At 46.5% G+C, this 18847-nt stretch overlaps 1 protein-coding gene across 3 annotated transcripts in view; it reads left to right on the top strand.

The window, feature by feature from the left end:
- The first annotated feature begins 2880 nt into the window (after positions 1-2880).
- SPRED2 (sprouty related EVH1 domain containing 2) overlaps positions 2881-18847 on the top strand; it is a 116864-nt gene continuing 100897 nt past the window's right edge. Inside the window, exon 1 of one of the 3 annotated variants that reach the window (XM_059659619.1) lies at positions 2881-3771. In XM_059659619.1, coding sequence (XP_059515602.1) covers positions 3746-3771 — 26 coding nt within the window. In that variant the 5' untranslated portion in view covers positions 2881-3745. The remainder of the gene's footprint in view (positions 3772-18847) is intronic. The other 2 variants (XM_059659621.1, XM_059659623.1) reach the window with 2 other exon arrangements.

The raw sequence follows: 18847 nt of genomic DNA on the forward strand, positions 1-18847 counted from the left end.
CACCCGGGACTCGGGATTGAGAGGTGGGGGGGGGGGGGGTGCGGTTTGCTGGGGGCTCCGCTAGGTTTACGTGAAGTTGTGAGTAGATCGACATTACTTTTGAAGCTGTACTGTCTCACTCTGAGTCGACACACTTGATTTGATCGTCTTCAGAGCTGCCTTGTTCCCCGTTTTGCAGGTTGTGGGGGAGAGACAGGGATATGGGTGTTTAGCTCTTTCAGTAATGTCATTAAATGAAAGTCCTAAATCCGTGATAACCCCTATTCTGGTAACAATCCAGTATACTTTGATAACATCCTGATATTCAGATCAGTAAATATACCCGAGTTATTCGCCCAATATGCCATTTCTTCTATGGTACAGTTAGTAATTGATGTGGAGGATCAAGAGGTGACCTGTTAGGAACATTTCCATCAAAAGGCCCCTTTTGGGAAATGAACAAAGCAAAAGAAAACTGGAAGGTTTTCTTTAGAGCAGTGGTTCTCAACCTTCCTAATGCCGAGACCCTTTAATACAGTTCCTCATGTTGTGGTGACCCCCAATTTCATTGTTACAAATTGAACATAATTAAAGCATAGTGATTAATCACAAAAACAATATGTAATTATATATGTGTTTTCCGATGGTCTTAGGCGACCCCTGTGAAAGGGTCGTTCGACTCCCAAAGGGGTCGCGACCCACAGGTTGAGAACCACTGCTTTAGAGGAACATGGGGTGGAGGGGGTAGCAATATAGTAATACAGCTGCCTGGAAAGAAGAAAGGGTTGCCGTTAATTTCCTACTTGCAGTGTGCTTAACACAGTACCCTCACTGTATAGCCATTTAACCTTCCCCGCGACCCCATTTGTGGGCATTCTCCTGACACTACAGACACTGAACCCAAGGCTCAGAGAACCTAAAAACCTCCTGGAGTGTGGCACCAGGGCAACCAACCAGGGACCTGGTGAATTCTGGACCTTGAATGTTTTTCTTAGCTCCTCTGGCTGCTTGGTTAGGGCAGGGCCAGTCATCCAATGCTATTAGCAGGGAGCTGGGTAAACGAGTGGTGATGACACCAATTCTGCTTGGCTACCTACAGAAATGAATAACCACCTCACCCGCCACCTTGTCATTTGGACTTTCTAAAACTGGAGGGTGGAGCCAAAGAGGTGCCCATTGGATGGGTAATTTTGATATGGACAAATGTTTGTGTTTCCAGAAGTCCAGGAATGACTGAGTGGGACCTCTTTCAGCAACTCTAGGAGAAAAGCAACAATGGCCAAAGGTGATAACTGGATAGACACCTTAGCTTTATGGGGCTTTAGAGACCAATGAGATCTTGCTCTGTTCAGTGCTTTCTCATAGACTCTCAATGGCCTCAAAAGCTGAGAAAGACAACCTTTGGCCTTGTTATCTCTGTTTTATGAAGAAACTGAAGAATTGCTAAAAGCTTCATTCAGGGTCTTCAGGCTGCCAGGAAAAAACCAGAACCCAGGTATGCCTTCCATCCGGTGCCCTTTTCACCTCCATACAACATCACTCAGCATCAAAGGTGGTTAAGCCCGATCCATATCCAGAAAGTTCATGGTTGTGATCAGCACTGAGTTAGGGTAAACCACCAATTTTGCCTTGACTCAAGGTGAAACTCTATCTTTGGAGTACTTGTGGCTCTCCAAATGTGTGTGTGTGTGTGTGTGTGTGTGTGTGTGTGTGTGTGTACTAACTACATTTAAGGTATGTTTAATCTACTTTAAATTCATTCAGTGGTTGCTATTTAGTTAAAATACCTGTGTAGTCTCTTAGCACATTTGGGAGGATGGAAAAGTCTACTGTGTTTGGAGAGCAGGAAGGTGTGGGGACTGTATCTCTTGCTCCCTAGCAAAATCCCAGAAGGAATACCCAACAGCTGTGCAAATTGTGGGGCCCACTACAGAATAACAATGGGGAGCCCCTTGTTGGTTCAAACACTATAAAGAATGCCAAGCCTCCAACAACAGAGCATAAAACAAGCCAAGGTCCCTGTGCAACTGAGCAGGGTGCATGCCCAGCAAGCAAGGCCTGCCCATTGCCCAGGCAGTGCTGTTTTGGAGAGCATGGGCCCACCTAGGCTATGGTCCCAGGACAAGATCGGAAAAATAATTTGAAGATAAAGGGAAGGAAAAGGGGCCCTAGCCGGTTTGGCTCAGTGGATAGAGCGTCGACCTGCGGACTGAAGGGTCCCAGGTTCAATTCCCATCAAGGGCACATGCCCCGGTGGCAGCTGCGGGCTCGATCCCCAGTAGGGGGTGTGCAGGAGGTAGCCAATCAATGATTCTCTCTCATCATTAACGTTTCTTTCTCTCCCTTCCTCTCTGAAATCAATAAAAGTATATTTTTTTAAAAAGGTAAGGAAAAGGGGACTGGAGAAGCTCTTTTCTCTCCATAACTATGGCCTTCAAGAGCCTGGGGCAGGGCCATCCTCCACCAACATGAGAAAGATTTACTGAATAAAAATGTATATTTGGGCTTACCTTTTAACCCAAGAAAGCCTGTCATTCCTACTAAAATGCAAACGTTTCTCGGCTGCGTTGGACTTATCTTTTATTTTTTTACGTAAAATAATGCCCGTTCCCTTACCAAGACAAAAGAAAAGAAAAAAAAGATCATAAGATTCACGGGAAACTGAAAAGCCTCCGCCATTCAGAACCTTGGCAAAAGCACCTGTGCCGCCCTCACCCTCCCACCCCTCGGTGGGGGAGTAGTTGATCGTCAGAGGCCGAGCACCGCTCCGGCCCTACCCTGAGCTCGCAGTCTCCACCCTTCCTCCTCCTCCCCACCCCCCGATTTTCAATCCAGGGGTTTGGTAGGAGGGAGGGAGCTGACCGGGAGCCAGATGTGTGCGAGTCCCCCGCTCCCGCCTCCTCCCTCCTCCCGGGCATCTTAAAACCCGGAGTTCAGACGGAGGAGGATCCGGAGTCACAAAGACGCGGTGCAAACAACTCGGCTCCGCGGCTCCCCCGGGAGTGGGAGCCAGAAGGGAGGGGGAGAGGAAGCCGGGCATGCTCAGTAGACGGGACAAAGTTGTGTTTTTTCCTTTTTCTTTTTTTCTCCGCTCTCTCTCATTTTTTTTTTTCGGTCGCAAGTAGGAAGCTTTTTGCACTCCACCACCTCTGGCCGCTGGGAAGACGTCATCGCTTCCGCCCTACTTCCTCCTCCTGTTGGCGGCGGTGAGAATCCAATATGGAGTAAATCGGTAGAGCCGAGAGATGGGGCTCGGACGGGGCGCCCTGCACCGCCTCCCAGGCGCACCTCCCCCGGCCGCCGACCGCTCCCCGGAACCGTGATTGGCCCGCCCCCCCGCCCCCCGGGGGCGACCCCGGACAGAGCCCCCACCCGCGGCCGGCCCCCTTCTCCTCCTCTCACCAGTCTCCGCCGCTCCACGGCGCGCTTGTTTTTTTTCCTCCTCTCCCTCAGCGCGGTCCCCGGCCCAAACCTCTCCCCCTCCGCCCGCTCCCGAGCCCCCGAAGCCCCCGCCCGCCTCGCCCCTCGGCGCCGCGGCGCCCCTGACCTCCCGCAGCTTGCCTTCGCACCGCTTCCCCCCAACCACCCGCGCCCGGTCGTGCAGCTTCCCCTTCTGCCTTCTGCGGCGCCCCCTTCATCTCCAGCCGTCCCCCCTCCCCAGCCAAATCAGGCGATCTCCGGAGATGTGAAGAAGGGGGTGAGCGCACAGGAAGATGAAGGGAGCAAAGCTGCCCGCCGCGGGACAGACGTCTAGGTGAACAGGAAAATGACCGAGGAAACACACCCGGACGAGTAAGTTCGGCCGCGGGGTGGGACGCGTGTGCCCCGTGGGGGCCGTGTGGGGGTCGGGGCGGAGGACGCCGGCGGGCGACGCTCATTGGGTGAACTTGGCGTGGGGTGCAGCGACTCGCTGGCCTGTGGGGTTTGGGACGCGAGATTCCCCCCCTTGTTGATGTGAGGAGGGGGCAAAAACTGCTGTGGGCCGGCGGGGGCGCGCCTGGGGGCGGCTGGCTGGTCGCCGCTGCGGGGGCCAAGGGCGCACTGGTGACCTCAGGGAGGTCCCCCTCCCTCTCCGGGGAGTTACAAACATCCCCCCCCCCCCGAAATCCTCGGCGGCCGGAGCGGAAGACCTGACACCCCCGCTCCGGTTTCCTGGGGTCGGTGGGTTTTTTATTTGGTGACTTTGTGATTCTCCCGCCCGGCTGCTCGCCCTGCGGTCCTTTCCCGAGCCCTCTGGGGCCCAGGCTCCGCCATTTCGTTTTCTTGAATCGCTCTCATTTGCATACCACATTTTCATTCATAAAAAACACGGCCGAGCGAGGGGAGCCCTGGGTGCGGGGGTCTGCGTTGCGCCCGGGCCCTCGCGCTGGCGGGCGTGCTGGAGCCGCCCCCGGGGTCCGGCGGCGCGTGCGGGCGTGTGTGCACGCGCTCGTGTGCCCGGGACCCGCGCTCCGCGCCCCGCGGGGTCCGGTAGCTCGGGGGGCGGATCCGAGGCTTGCGCAGCGGGGGCGGGCGGGATCCTGCGGGGCAGTACGGTGAGGGCCAGTGTGTGTGTGTGGGGGGGGGGCGGGGGGGTCTGTGTGTGCGCCCGTGCAACCGAGTGCGTGACGGGCTCCGCGAGTCCGAGGGTAACAATGCTCCGGGCGCTCCGCCCTAGGGGCTCCCTGCCAGACCCGTCGCCCCCCGGGGACGCATGCAGTTCTCCAGGCCCTGGCCAAGGTGCAGCTCCCTGCAGCCTCTCGGTCGCAGAGTCGGCTTTGATTCTTCCCCAGCCCCGCCGGAGGCCGTTCCAGTTGCGGGTGCAACGCAGGCTAGGCCGCTGGGCCCGGCGCCTGAGGTCTTCGGCCTCGGGTCCGAGCGGTCACCGCACAGCAGCCGCCACTACTCAGCGGCTGTGCCCGCCACCAGCCACTTTTTTTCTTCTTTTATTTTTTTCCCTTTTTTTTTTGTGAATAAGACGTTCTCCTTTATTGTCACATGATAGCCCTCCCCTCCTCCCCTGCACATTCATAAATCCGGAGCCTGCCTCGGCTCCTTTCATTCAGAGCTGCCTGCCATTTAGCCAAGGTAGTGGCGGCGCCGGCTTCGGCGCAAAGACCCTGTTCGAAGCCGCGGAAACTACCCCTAGAGGGAGGCCCCGGGAGTGTCTCTGGGGGCGTGGGGCCTGGCCTGCGGGTAGACAGCTCCTGGGGCCCCGGTCCTTTGCCTCCTTGAGCATTGAGACTCGGTGCAGAGAGGGGAAGTGACTCAGGGCTTGGGCGAGAAGGCTTCTCTTGCAGCAGGTGACAGAATGCTGTGCTCTACTCTAAGAATCTACTCCTTTTTTTAATGCCCCTTTATCCTTCGGCGTCTGCTGTTGCCAGGCTAGGAGGGAGGGGGTGTTGGGAGGGCTAGGCTTGGGGAAAGGGAATTTCCTTTCCTGTGGGTCCCCGGAGAGCGTTGATTGCAGTAACCCCTAGTCTGCCGGACACCCATAGCTGGAGAGGATCCCGCCTGGTGTATATACATCTGCTGGCCCTTCTGTTTTAGACATTTTGCTTGGCCTTCGTAGACTGTCTTGAAATGGGAAAGTGAAAAAAAAAAAAAAAGTTGTGTTTCTAGGCTGAAATAATGGAGGGGAGTTATATGCTGCTGGGCCTTAACCCCTTCAGGACTTGGTTAGTAATAGGTATTTGTGTGGGCCCTCCTTTGTCCCTGCACGCGCAAATAGCAATGGTAGCCATGCTCTGGGCTTCGGAATTTCCCAAAGACCGATTCAACCACCCTAGGTTGGGTTCCTTGGCTCCATTCCTTGTGAATCCCGGCCCGGCCTCTCCCTTTTCACGGCAGCATGTTATCTGGTATCCAAAGAAGCAAAAGGACTTCGAGTGGGAGCACCAGCAAGAAACTAATTATCTCTATTCCAGGCTTTCAGAGCAGTTCAACATGGAGAACTGGCTGCCCCCACTGCTGTCAGAAGCCCAGTTGAGACAATGGCTATTTGAGGACACTTTCTGGTTTCAGAAAATCAGAAAGCTGTGGCCCCTAAGCCCACTGCACAGCTTTGTCGGGATTACTTTTAATGTAATGACCTTGGCATGAGACATGGAATGCCCGGTCAGAGAGCACGCTGCACGTGCTATAAGCTGGCATTTATGGACACTCTACTATATTCCATATTCTTATGTAATGACCCATCTGAAAATTTTCTTTTAAATATTAGTACCAGAAGAAGGTTTCTGTTTGAGTTACAGGGCTTGCTGTGATTGCCTTTTCTTTTTGCTACTACTGTCTGGAAGCTCAGAGCCAAAATTATTGCTTGATCAGGGTAGCCATATTGGCCTAGGTTTCTTGCTAGACTTATTTACTCCTATATAAATTTTGATCCTCTATTTTCCCTTCTAATGATTTCGTGTTTGAGGTCCCTCAGATACTTTTGGAAATAGGCAAGTTTTGTTACTTAAAAAGAATTGGCGACAATGAACTGGAAACCTAGGGGAGTTATACCTGTGCCTTAGGTAATATAGATTTTCTTGATAGTCCACATATTTTTCTTAAATGTCTGGTATATTTCACATCAGGATATAATAAATCAGAATCTTAATAACTGGTAAAATCATGCTTAATTAAAAATAAATGTTTTGTCTCCTAATGTTCTCTTCCACGTCAATTTGAAGCTCCTCTCTGATAAATATATAGTAATTCAGGAAAGCTTGTCTGTTCTATTCACTGATGGTCCTAAAAGTTAGCTTTTATATAAAAACTACATTGACTCTTCTTTGATCCCACTCCCAAGTAGAAATGCATGTTAAGATTAACAATTCTACACATTTTTTTTTTATAATTTAAAAATTAAAGACCATCAACAAAATATGGAAAGTGGTCTTTTATACATAGGAGTAGAAAAATTTTTTTAAGTCATACCATATCTTTAAAGCATTTGATCATGGCTCTATGTGGTTTGGAAATTCGCAGACAAAAAATGAAGAAATCTTCTCAAGTGAGCTATAACCTCGGAGACATCAGGTCTTCATTCAGCTTTTTTATTCTGTTCCTCTTCTGAACACACATCTTGCTGAGAGAATGGATTTGCAGCTTTGCCTGTGGTCATACTCCTAATGTTGAAAGGTTTCTCATTAAAAAAAAAAAAAAAAAAAAAGCTTAATTATTTTTGTGGAACCATTTCAAAATTAGACATCAGAACTCATATTTAAATACTTGAGCTTAGCCCTAGTCAGTTTGACTCAGTGGTTAGTTAGAGCATCGGTCCACAGACTGAAGGGTCCTGGGATCGATTCTGGTCAAGGGAACGTGTGTGTCTCAGTTGGGGGCTTGATCCCCAGCCCTGGTCAGGGTGTTATGTGGGAGGCAACCAATCGATGCACATCAATGTTTCCCTCTCTCTCTCTGTCTCTCCCCCTCCTTTCCACTCTCTCTAAAAATCAGTGGAAAAATATCCTTGGGTGAAGATTAACAAAAAAATAAAAATAAATACTTAAATACTATCAAACAATAAAAAATACATTTAAAAATAAATTAATTAAATACTTGAGCTTACTTCCCAAAAAGGTGAGACTGCTCTTGGGTGAAACCACAATACCATCAGCACACTTAACAAAATTAAGAATAATTCCCTGATGTCTTTAACACTCAGTCTCAATTGTCTGAAAAACGTCTTTTATAACTGGTTATTTCAGCCAGGAGCCAGTCAAAGATCCTGTATTAAATGCCACTCGTGAAATATACTTACAGTGCAAAACTCAGCCATTTGCACACTTTCTGATCCCACCTAGGTTTTATCTGAGTGTGAATAAAATAGGAATAAATATTAGTGATCTCATGAAGTTGCTGTGAGAATTAAATGAGATAGTTTATGTAAAATTTACAATCTAGTACCAAGCATAAAACAAGTGTCCAGTGTGACTCTAGGGAGCACTGAGGTAGGAATTTTACAGGCTCAGCTTGCTAATTTTCAAATAACCCTGGGAAGGAGTTGTAGTTACTTGCCTAAGACAGCAGACATTTTTTTTTTTTAAGTGTTTGAATAAAAGTCTGCTGGTTAAAAATGGATTTAATTCCTTTTTAAAATGCGGTTTCATCCCTGTCAACTAATGCAATAATTATAATTGTATTTGGTTAACTAAGGGTGTGGAGAAGCCGGCTTTCCTTCTGAGGAACTGCCATGTTTACATGAAGCCCTTGGAGTGGTTTGTGGAAACTGGGTGCAGAACTGTCTGGTGGTGGCGATATGTGATTGACAACTCAAAACCATGTTGATTCCAATCACTGTTATAGGAACTGGGAAGTAGAAGCAATAGAACCGGGAAGTAGAACGCAATAGGCCAGGGCCTGCGTTTCTGCCTCTGCAGGAGAATCTCTGCAGAAATCACAATATTAACAATTTGCAGTAGCCGCAGGGTTCTGATGGAGTCTTCACACTTGAAGTTGGAGACAGCTGTGCTGATGAACTCCAATATTGGCATAGTTCCTATGTTACTGGGCTGAACACAAATACACAATCTAACAGCAAAATCCTCCCAAACCGAACAAGATGATAATAGAGGCAGAGCAGGAAGTGTTGGTGTGTGTGGTTGTTTGTTTTGGCTTATTTTCTCTTAAGTAAATTGGGCTGAGACTTTTTTTTTTTTTTAAAGACCCAGTCATATTGATAAACTTGATGACTCTTCTTGTAAATATTTCTTTTTAATCAATATTTAAAGCTAGGACATTGATGATTTTTTTAAAGGCACCCTCTAGGGCTGTTAGTCGCTAGGAGTAGAAGGAATATTTTGCCCTAGTGCATACAGTGCTCTGTGGAGCAAATGCATTTTCTTGGGCTTGCCTGGGTAGGCCTGAAGGATTGTTACCACAGCTTGATGTGTCCCATGTCCTGGAAAGGAAGTCTGGCCAGGATCTTAGTAAAATCCCGGGTAGTTACTGGTGTAAGAGTTGAGGAACAACTGTTTTCTAACCACTCATTTCTCAGGTAATCTTTGTCAGCAGTATATTCACATGTGACATAGTGCACCCACGATAGCAAATTGTGCTTATGTTCGTTATGCTACTCTCAAAGGGTAGTTGAATACTTATTTCAAAACAAAATTTCTGTTTACATGCCCTTAGAGCGTAGAGGTAACGTAATGGATTTTGACTTTAGCATTTGGTACTTGTGATTGAAGAGATTGGAACAGTCTGGGTAGCCTCTAAAAAGTATGGCTTTGTCTCCTCTGTGTACTGAAATAATGATTTTTCAAATCTGGTTGTTTTCATGCTTAGGTATATTTCCTGTGCTCCATTCATAAATGCTTAAAACTTAATTATCAGGTTAAGTTTTTAAATTGTCTTTCCAAGTTCATCTAGTAGTGACATTTTTGTCTTTTCTTTTTTCACTCTTTAACTTTTTTTTATCTTTAAATTCTTCTTTTTTTTATAATATATTTTATTGACTTTTTACAGAGAGGAAGGAAGAGGGATAGAGAGTTAGAAACATCGATGCGAGAGAAGCATCGATCAGCTGCCTCCTGCACACCCCCCACTGGGGATGTGCCTGCAACCAATGTCCATGCCCTTGACCGGAATCGTCAGTCCCCAAGCCGACGCTCCATCCAGTGAGCCAAACCAGCTAGGGCTCTTTAAATTCTTTATTAGTTAAGGAATTACAAATGTGTCCTCATCCCCCCCTATTAACCCCCATCCTCCACCCCCCCCCCCCACTCATGCTCTCATCCCCCTGTTGTCCATGTCCATTGGTTTGGCTTATATGCATGCATACAAGTCCTTTGGTTGATCTCCTCCCCTTACCCCCCTCCCCTACTTTCCCTCTGGGGATTAATAGTCTGATTGCTGTTTCTGTCTTTGGATCTGTCCCTGTTCATCAGTCTATGTTGTTCTCTATATTCCACAAATGAGTGAGATCATGTGGTATTTATCTTTCTCTGACTGGCTTATTTCTCTTAGCATAATGCTCTCCAGTTCCATCCATGCTGTTGCAAATGGTAAGAATGCCTTCTTTTTTCAGCAGCATAGTATTCCATTGTGTAGATGTACCACAGTTTTCTAATCCATTCATCTGCTGATGGGCACTTAGGCTGTTTCCAGATCTTTGCTATGGTGAATTGTGCTGCTATGAACATAGGGATGCATATATCCTTTCTGATTGGTGTTTCTGGTTTCTTGGGATATATTCCTAGAAGTGGGATCACTGGGTCAAATGGGAGTTCCATTTTTAACTTTTTGAGGAAACTCCATACTGTCTTCCATAGTGGCTGTACCAGTCTGCATTCCCACCAGCAGTGCACAAGTGTTCCCTTTTCTCCGCATCCTCTCCAGCACTTGTTGTTTACTGATTGGTTGATGATAGCCATTCTGACAGGTGTGAGATGGTACCTCATTGTTGTTTTGATTTGCATCTCTCGGATGATTAGTGACTTGGAGCATGTTTTCATATGTCTCTTGGCTTTCTGAATGTCCTCTTTTGAAAAGTGTCTATTTAGGTCCTTTGCCCATTTTTTGATTGGATTGTTTATCTTCCTTTTGTTAAGTTGTATGAGCTCCCTCTAAATGTGGGAGATTAGACCCTTATCGGTGATAACATTGGAATATATGTTCTCCCATGCAGTGGGCTTTCTTTGTTGATGGTTTCTTTTGCTGTGCAGCAGCTTTTTATTTTGATGTAGTCCCATTTGTTTATTTTCTCTTTAGTTTCCAGTGCCCTAGGAGCAGTATCAGTGAAGAAATTGCTTCGGCATATGTCTGAGATTTTGTTGCCTTTGGATTCCTCTAGTATTTTTATGGTTTCCCGCCTTACATTTAAATCCTTTATCCATTTTCATTTTTGTCTTTTCATTTTCTTTCTTTCTTTTGTTAATCCTTACTCGAGGATATTTTTCTACTGATTTTTAGAGAGTGTAAGGGACGGGGAGAGACAGAGAGAAACATTGATGTGAGAAAGACACACCTATTGGTTGCCTCTCACAGGTTCCCTGACCAGGGCCAGGGATCAAGCCTACAACTGAGGTACGGGCCCTTGACTGGAATCGAACCCAGGACCCTTCAATCCAAGGACTGATGCTCTATCCACTAAGCTAAACCAGCTAGGGCTGTCTTTTCGTTTTCATTGTTTATTACTCTTATTTCTTTTTCTCCTTGCATTGCTTTGACTCTGGCCTCCAGCATCGATTTTTCAGATAAGCACTATTTATTTTGTATTTGCATACTACCCTAACAGAAATACATAGAAGCAAGACCCATCTGCCCATCTACAATGGGAGTAATAGCTTATATTAACCCTTTTAGGCTTGCTGCCCATAGAAGGCTTTCTGCAAATGTTTATTGATTGGTTAAAGTAAAGAGTCATTAATTTAGAAATCATTTTACCTTATGTAAAAATTTCAACAGTTATTCATATTGTACCAACATCCAAAAAGACTTTGAGGTTGCTTTTTAAAAATTACCATGAAGGGCCGGCTGCATGATGGTAGTAGAAGAAACATGGTCTTTGGGGTGATACCCTGCCCCAACTCTCCATTAACTCGGGGACCCTGAAAAGTATCCTGAGCCGTGAGTCCTGGGTCAAGGTAATCAAAGTTCATTCTGCTACCTACTTCACAAACGGTCAAAAAATGGAAATGTGAAGTATTGTAGCACGGCACCTGATGAATTGGGAAATCAGTGGCTCATCCACCTTTGGTAGGTCTTACATCATGTAGCAAGCCAATCAATTCCCTTCAGAATTGACAAGGGAGCGAATACCCATTAACTATGCTAGCCTCATAGCAACCTTTTGAGGCAGGAAATGGGGCTCTCACCTTACAGTATGTATAGTTAAGAGAATTGAAGTGACTTGCTCAGGGGGGGTTGTGGGATAATTAGAAGTCATGTTCTTTTCATTTGGCCTTCAGTGCTGTCCTGGTAGGCCCCTCTAACAGCAGCGTAGATTTTATGTTATAGTATCAGTAATGCCCAGCTGTCTATTGGCCCCTTTGCTCAATGATCCTAGTTGGCTATGCTTTTTGAGAGTTTATGTTTTTAGTAGCTTGTCTCCTCTCTTACTGTCAGTAATCTTGCCTCTAGTAGCATCCTTGGCTCTCTTGCCATCCTTACCTGTGGTCTAGAAATCATATTACCAGTGGCGTTCAAATAGTTTCCAAAACAAGAGTCAACAGTCTTGGTGGGGATGGGCGGGCCAAGGGTTCTCTTAGGAATCAGGTGGCTTATGACTTGTTTTGTCTACTTATATGCTATGTTGGTGTTTGCCTTTTATATTTCCGGCCAAGGAATAACATGGGTGCTGGACCGGAGGTTTAATTTAGTCATCAACATCCCAATAATTTTATTCACTTTTACAGACCTTTTGAAGCCACTTAAGTGTGCGTATAGTCTTACTATAGTAATTAAATGTCTCTTTTTTGCTTAATAGCATGAATCAAACCTGTGGCTTTTCTCAGGCTCAAAATTCCAAACCAAGTCTGCTTTACCAGGATGGTGTGCACCGGCTCCATGTTACGTCTGGCTCTGAAGGCCTAATGGTTGCCTTCTCGTTTATCTGCGCGTGCACAGGTTTTAGATCAGGACTCTGCCATTTGTAAACCAGCTTTGCATCCTGTACCATCCATTCTTAGATGTCTTTTACACTAAGGAAACTTAGGAGGTACTGGAATTACAGGTGTCCCTTTGGAGTGTGGTAGACTTTGATTCCAAAAAAACTTGACTTTAGAGCAGCCGTGGGCAAACTACGGCCTGCGGGCCGGATCCGCCCCCTTTGAAATGAATAAAACTAAAAAAAAAAAAAAAAAAAAGACCATACGTACCCTTTTATGTAATGATGTTTACTTTGAATTTATATTAGTTCACACAAACACTCCATCCATGCTTTTGTTCCGGCCCTCTGGTCCAGTTTAAGAACCCATTGTGGCCCTCGAGTCAAAAAGTTCGCCCACCCCTGCTTTCGAGCATACTTGGACTCTAGTTACAAAGCCATATATAAATTTATTGAATAGGATAAGTAACAGTGTGGGTGAGGCTGTAGGAAAGGGAGCCACTAGCTGTTGAATGCCATTCACTTACTGCACCAAACGTACCAGACACCTAAACTCCCAGACAGTTAACGGAACTGTGACTCAGAGACCTCTCTGCCCTCAGGGAGCTTACGCTCGAGGGTCTTTGGCACTTGCACATGCCTTAAGGGTGTGTGATGATTGTCTGGTGGCTGCAGACTTGTTTTCCCTTTCCTTCCCATCTTTTTGCAGGTTCCCTCCTGCAGGCCTTGGAACTCCCAGATTTGGGAAGGGCGATAGAATCCCCAACACGTCCTACAAGTTACATTTAAGGGGAGTGTATGTGATGTGGACAAGTACTCGCACAAGCACACAAAGATGGGATATGTATGTTAGCCAAGCGTCCACAAACTACAGGCAGGGAAAAGACTCAGAGAGGTTAAGTATCTTGTCTGGGGTCACAGAGCAGGCTTTGTTATTTTTAACCCAGATCCTTTGACTTCAAATCCCATGTCTGTAGAACAACATTGTGTATTATGACTTCACAGAGCCTCAGTTTTCTCTTATACAAATATGTGCTGTGTGTACAGCTTGGTTTATATTACTGTTGAGTGAATGACATTAGAATTTACTTAAGAATCCTGTAAACTCCTCAAAGCTGTGAGGTGTCATTTCCTCTTCACACTCTTCTTTTCGCTCTGTGGAGCAGGGAACCAGTGCCCACTGAGGTGGCCTGTTCTATCCTATATAATAAAAGCCTAATATGCTAAGTGTCTGGTCGTCCGGTTGTCTGTTCAACCAATCAAAGTGTAATATGCTAGTCAACCAGTCGACCAGTTGCTATGATGTGCACTGACCACCAGAGGGCAGACACTCTAACCAGTAGTTTAGCTTGCTGCTGGGGTCCAGCCGATTGGAACTAAGCAAGACGGGCTGGACACACCCTGGAGCCCTCCCTCTGCTCCTTCCCCCAGCTAGCCCCACCCCCGTTGGGCCCCCATCGGGGCAGGCCCGGCTGGACCCCACCTGTGCACAAATTCGTGCACCAGGCTTCTAGTACTGATATAAAGAGTAGCTCTATGGGTACCTCTTTTGGAACAGGAACTAACCACCTTACCCTTGATGGGAAAAGTGTGTGTGAGCAGAAGGCTTAACAAAGCACAGTAGTCTCCTGGCCCTGCATTTTAGCCTAGCTGTTTGAGAAGGGGGCGTTAAACTTGAACGTGCATAGGGAACCACCTGGGAATCTTGTAAAAAGGGGACTGTGTTTCAGTCAGGCCTGAGATTTTGCATTTTTAACAAACTTGCAGGTGCTGCTGGTGCTGCTGATCCATGGACTCCACTTTGAGTAGCCAGGGCCTCTCTATGGTGGGATGATAGGGAGCTCGCGGCTGCCAGGTTTGTGTCTTCAGAGGCAACGCACATACCTGGCTTTTGGGATCTGTTCAGGAAGCTCACTGAACAAAATACACAGAGAGCCTTTACCAAGCTCCTGCCCTTCCCTATCCCCGGCAGGACTTCCGGCTTTGAGGTATAGCTTGATTTTAGACAGGACTGTGCGGGAATTTTTTTTCTCTTTTCTTTTCTTAGGGCTTAAAAAAGTTGTTAGTGAATGCCAGGAGACCCAAGAGTTCCATCACTTAACAAGAAATGCGAAGTTCCCGCACTGGGTGTGTAATGTCTGATAGTCAGCTGGCGCTCCCGGACCCTCCAGACAAATCAGTCTTGGGTGGAAAGCCTGCCGCCCTGGGAAGCGGGCACGCTCAGCCCTAGAAGAAATCACAGGAAGTAATTAAACAGAGAAGGTCAGAGAAAGAGGAAGTGGTTGTGTTGTTTCTGATGCGAATTGCATTGTTGTTCCTGGGGATCAAGATCGTGATGTTTAAATCTTCTGGAATGTGGCTGCTTGGGGATTTGATTGTATTTAAATTGCAGCCCTTTCAGTTTATTCTTTTAGACAGCAATCTAGTTAGGAAATGAATTGCTTTTAGGTCTTATCAGGAATCCCCACGTGCCTAAGCATAAGTCTTGAACCGGGAGTTGCTTATAGCTTGGCAAATTGCACTTAAATGAAATGAATGTCAAGACTATTAGAGGTTAATTTTAGGTGTCTGGAGTTCTCCCTAATTCTCCTGATTAAACACTTTAACATAATAGTTTCCTTAATTGGAATAATGATAGAATATTAGCATGCGTATTAAACCATTTACCCAAATTTGAATAGGGTTAAAATGCAAATTACCCATCACTTGTCTCTTTAGAGATAATTCCTGGGGAGAGATGGGGAAGAGACTGGAATATGAATTGGGAATGGGCCTTTCTTCTGGCAGTATTGCTAGGAAAGCCAAGAATAGACCAGAGGACTGAAGTGAGAGATCCTTTGTTTCCTCCAAAAAGAGGTTCTAAAAATACCAGTGCCTGTGACCTACCAAGTGGAGGTAAATGCAATGGGAAAGCCGAGTGAGCTGAGTGGACGTCCCTTCTGGTTGACTTTGCAGTAGCCTGCCCCCTTTTTCCTTTAGACAAAAGTGGTAAGAGACTTAAGGCCCCTCCCCAGCACTTAGACATCCCTCTGAAGTCTTGCACGGATGCCACCACCCAGCAGTTCCCAAACCAGTGGCTGGGAGCCCATCAGCAAGCACTCTTAATATTGTTTGTGAACCAAATACATAAAGCCACCCACATATATCTGTGTTACTCTCTTTCAATGTATTTATGGAATGATAAAATACAACCTCATTAAAATACTGCTGAGTTCACTGCGGATGTTTGTTGTATTTTTCTCAGCTCACAGTTATTAAAAAGCACAACCCCAATCCCTGGGGAGTAGGGGCCAGCCCCTGAATTTTCTCCCTTTGAGTGCTCTCCTGAGAAAGTTGCGACCCGCATGCTAGATGGAAGAGAAGATGCACGCCCCTTCTCTGGGGGACGCATGTGTAGAGGGTGTGGTCCCACGCAGGAGGGTTTGAGTGGAAGGCCTGAAGGCAAGCAGAGGACCAGTGTCGTCGGAGGTGGAAGGGGGAGTTGAAAACGAGCCTCAGGACCTCTCCCCTAGAGACCTGGCATCAAGTTGGGTCTTCTCATGAGAGGAGGGAGAGCTGAGGGAGTGAGTCTCCTCTCTTCCAGCTCTTTCCTCTCTCCACTTACATCAGCATTTATCCACAACTCTTTATTTATTGTGCAAAAGAGGATACACCCAACACTGGAAGCTCTTGATGGGTACCAGTAGCACAGGAGGTGGGTACTCGGTTGCCATGTGGAGTAAGGTCTGGGAGTCAGGGAACGGAGGTTCCCTCCCTCTTTGCCACCACCCTGCTGTAGGACTTTAGGCAAGGTGTCAAGCTTCTTCCCTGGACTCAGTGTTCCCATCTCTAAAATAAAGAGCTTGAATAATATAATATTGAAGAACTTATAATTCCAGATATTGCAAGGACAGTTCATGTTTAAAAACTCATTCTTAGTATAATCATCTTTTTTTTTTAATAGAGACAAATACAAAGAAGAAATTAAAATACCTCTTGCTGCATCAGCCCAGGGGATGTATGTGCACCGTTAGTAAGGGTGGGTGGGTGGGGGCTTGAGTTTTAAAGGGCTCATCTAAAGACGGTGCTGGTATTTGGGGGAGGCAAGTTGGGGAGGAGGCAACTGGTGGCCAAAGGTTTTATTCCATAGACAGGGAAACTCCACCCCCAGCTTTCTGCTGGGGGAGCTCAGCGAAAGAGCCGGTCCAGTGGGCAGAGACTAACTATGGAAAGCTATTATGTGTCCTTGTGAAGTAGAGGATACATTGCTCTTTCTAAATAGAGTAAAACGGTTGCAACTTGACCATCTAATTGTAGAACGGGAGAGGATCTTGGGAAAACACCAGCTCAGCTCCCTTCTTTTACACATAAACTGCAGTCCAGAGAGGTTGAGTGAGGAACCCAGGGTCACACAGCCAGTTGGTGATTTGGGATATTTCAGGGCACAGATGTCACCTGACTGTGGTTCCAGTCCTGTTTGGGGTGCTGTGTTAAACATTCATGACAGTTGCTACCCTCGAGTTGTGGAGCCCTCCGGAGATGGGAGAAAGATGGTGGTAACCTGCTCAGTACAGGTAAATGTGGCCCATGTTGAAACCATCCACATTGACCATATTGCCAGCCTTGGTTAGTCCCTGTCCGGGGCTGAGACAGATGAGCTTGCCTGAACGCTGTGCCTGTGTGGTTTCCACCCTCGGGGACAGGAGGGTGGGGATGGAGGCAGAGGAGGGCCTCCTTCAGCTCACCATCCTGAGAGGGAAGATGAACCCCTATTTTTTTTAAATATATTTTATTGATTTTTTACAGAGAGGAAGGGAGAGAGATAGAGAGTTAGAAACATCGATGAGAAAGAAACATCGATCAGCTGCCTCCTGCACATCCTCCACTGGGGAAGTGCCCGCAACCCAGGTACATGCCCTTGACCGGAATCGAACCTGGGACCTTTCAGTCCGCAGGCCGACGCTCTATCCACTGAGCCAAACTGGTTTCGGCGAACCCCTAGATGAAAAGTTGAAATACATGTGATGTTCCCAGGTTTTTACACCTGGGCACCAGCAAAAAAAAGTTGATGAAACATTGCCTTCTGTTCTCCCCGTGTGTTTGTGTTTGATGTTAACTGCCAAGGTGGTGTGGCCATAGACAGCAGGAAGTAATATCTGATATGCAGGTCTGCTGGGGAGGGGTCGGTGGATTCAAGAGGGGAAGGGTGGTGGTTTGGCACATTCCTGTGAGAACTCTGAGCACTTCTAAGCAAACAGGTGCTTTTACAGCAAAGAGAGGAAGGGAAAAGTTGACCAGCTGGTCATATCATGAACATTTTTTATGGTAGCTTTTTAAAAATTTATTTTTTATTGATTTCAGAGAGGAAGAGAGAGGGAGAGATAGAAACATCAATGATGAGAGAGAATCATTACTTGACTGCCTCCTGCACGCCCCCTACTGGGGATCGAGCCTGCAACCTGGGCATGTGCCCTTGAACGAATGGAGCCCAGGACCCTTCAGTCTGCAGGCCTTCCACAAAATAGCACCAGCGGCACGCACGTACAGTGCGATTGAAACTTCGTGGCCCATGCGCAGAAGTCGGTATTTTGTGGAAGAGCCACACTCAAGGGGTCAAAGAGCCGCATGTGGCTCGCAAGCCGCAGTTTGCCGACCACTGCCCTAGGTGATGGATGTTAACTAAACTTACTATGGTGGTCATTTTACAATATATACAAATACTGCATCATGTTCTATGCCTGAAACTAAAAATGTTGTAAGTTAATGCTGACTAGTCCGTCATGTCAGAAGGCATTCAAAAGGCCACACACATTCATATCAGTGAATGGGAATGTTCTGAGGAATGTTGGTCCTTCCATTCCCACCCTTTCCTCGAGGTTCCATCTCATTCCAGTTAGATAGCAAATAATCTCTTAGGGAGGACAGTACCAAATCGATGTTAACATGAAGGGGGATCACAAGAGACAATAAAAATAAATTCTAATTGTCGTTCCAAAAGGTCTTTTATATTGAATTAAAAAATTCTAAAGCACACCAAAAATACACCACCTACAGTTGTCCAAATTTATGGCTGTTTTTTATTATTTTTAAAGAAAGGTTTGGCTGAAACCTTGAAAGCCCTATTAATTTTTTTCAGAAGTTTTCATTGGTGATGTAACACAGATGCCTTTAGGAGACTAATTTAGCTATTTTAATAGTTGAAGTAGTAAATATCAGGGTGCTTTTTTGTTTTGTTTTTGCCTCTTATTATTCTTTTCTTTTTTGGTAGAGTAGGGCCAACTATTTTATAGGGAACAGGATAAGTTCTTGCATTTGATTTTTGACAACTTTTGTTAATGTGGGACCGGTATTTGCTCGAATTTGAAGGAAAAC

The sequence above is a fragment of the Myotis daubentonii genome, chromosome 12 (genome assembly GCF_963259705.1).
Source record: "Myotis daubentonii chromosome 12, mMyoDau2.1, whole genome shotgun sequence".
Lineage (NCBI taxonomy): Eukaryota > Metazoa > Chordata > Mammalia > Chiroptera > Vespertilionidae > Myotis > Myotis daubentonii.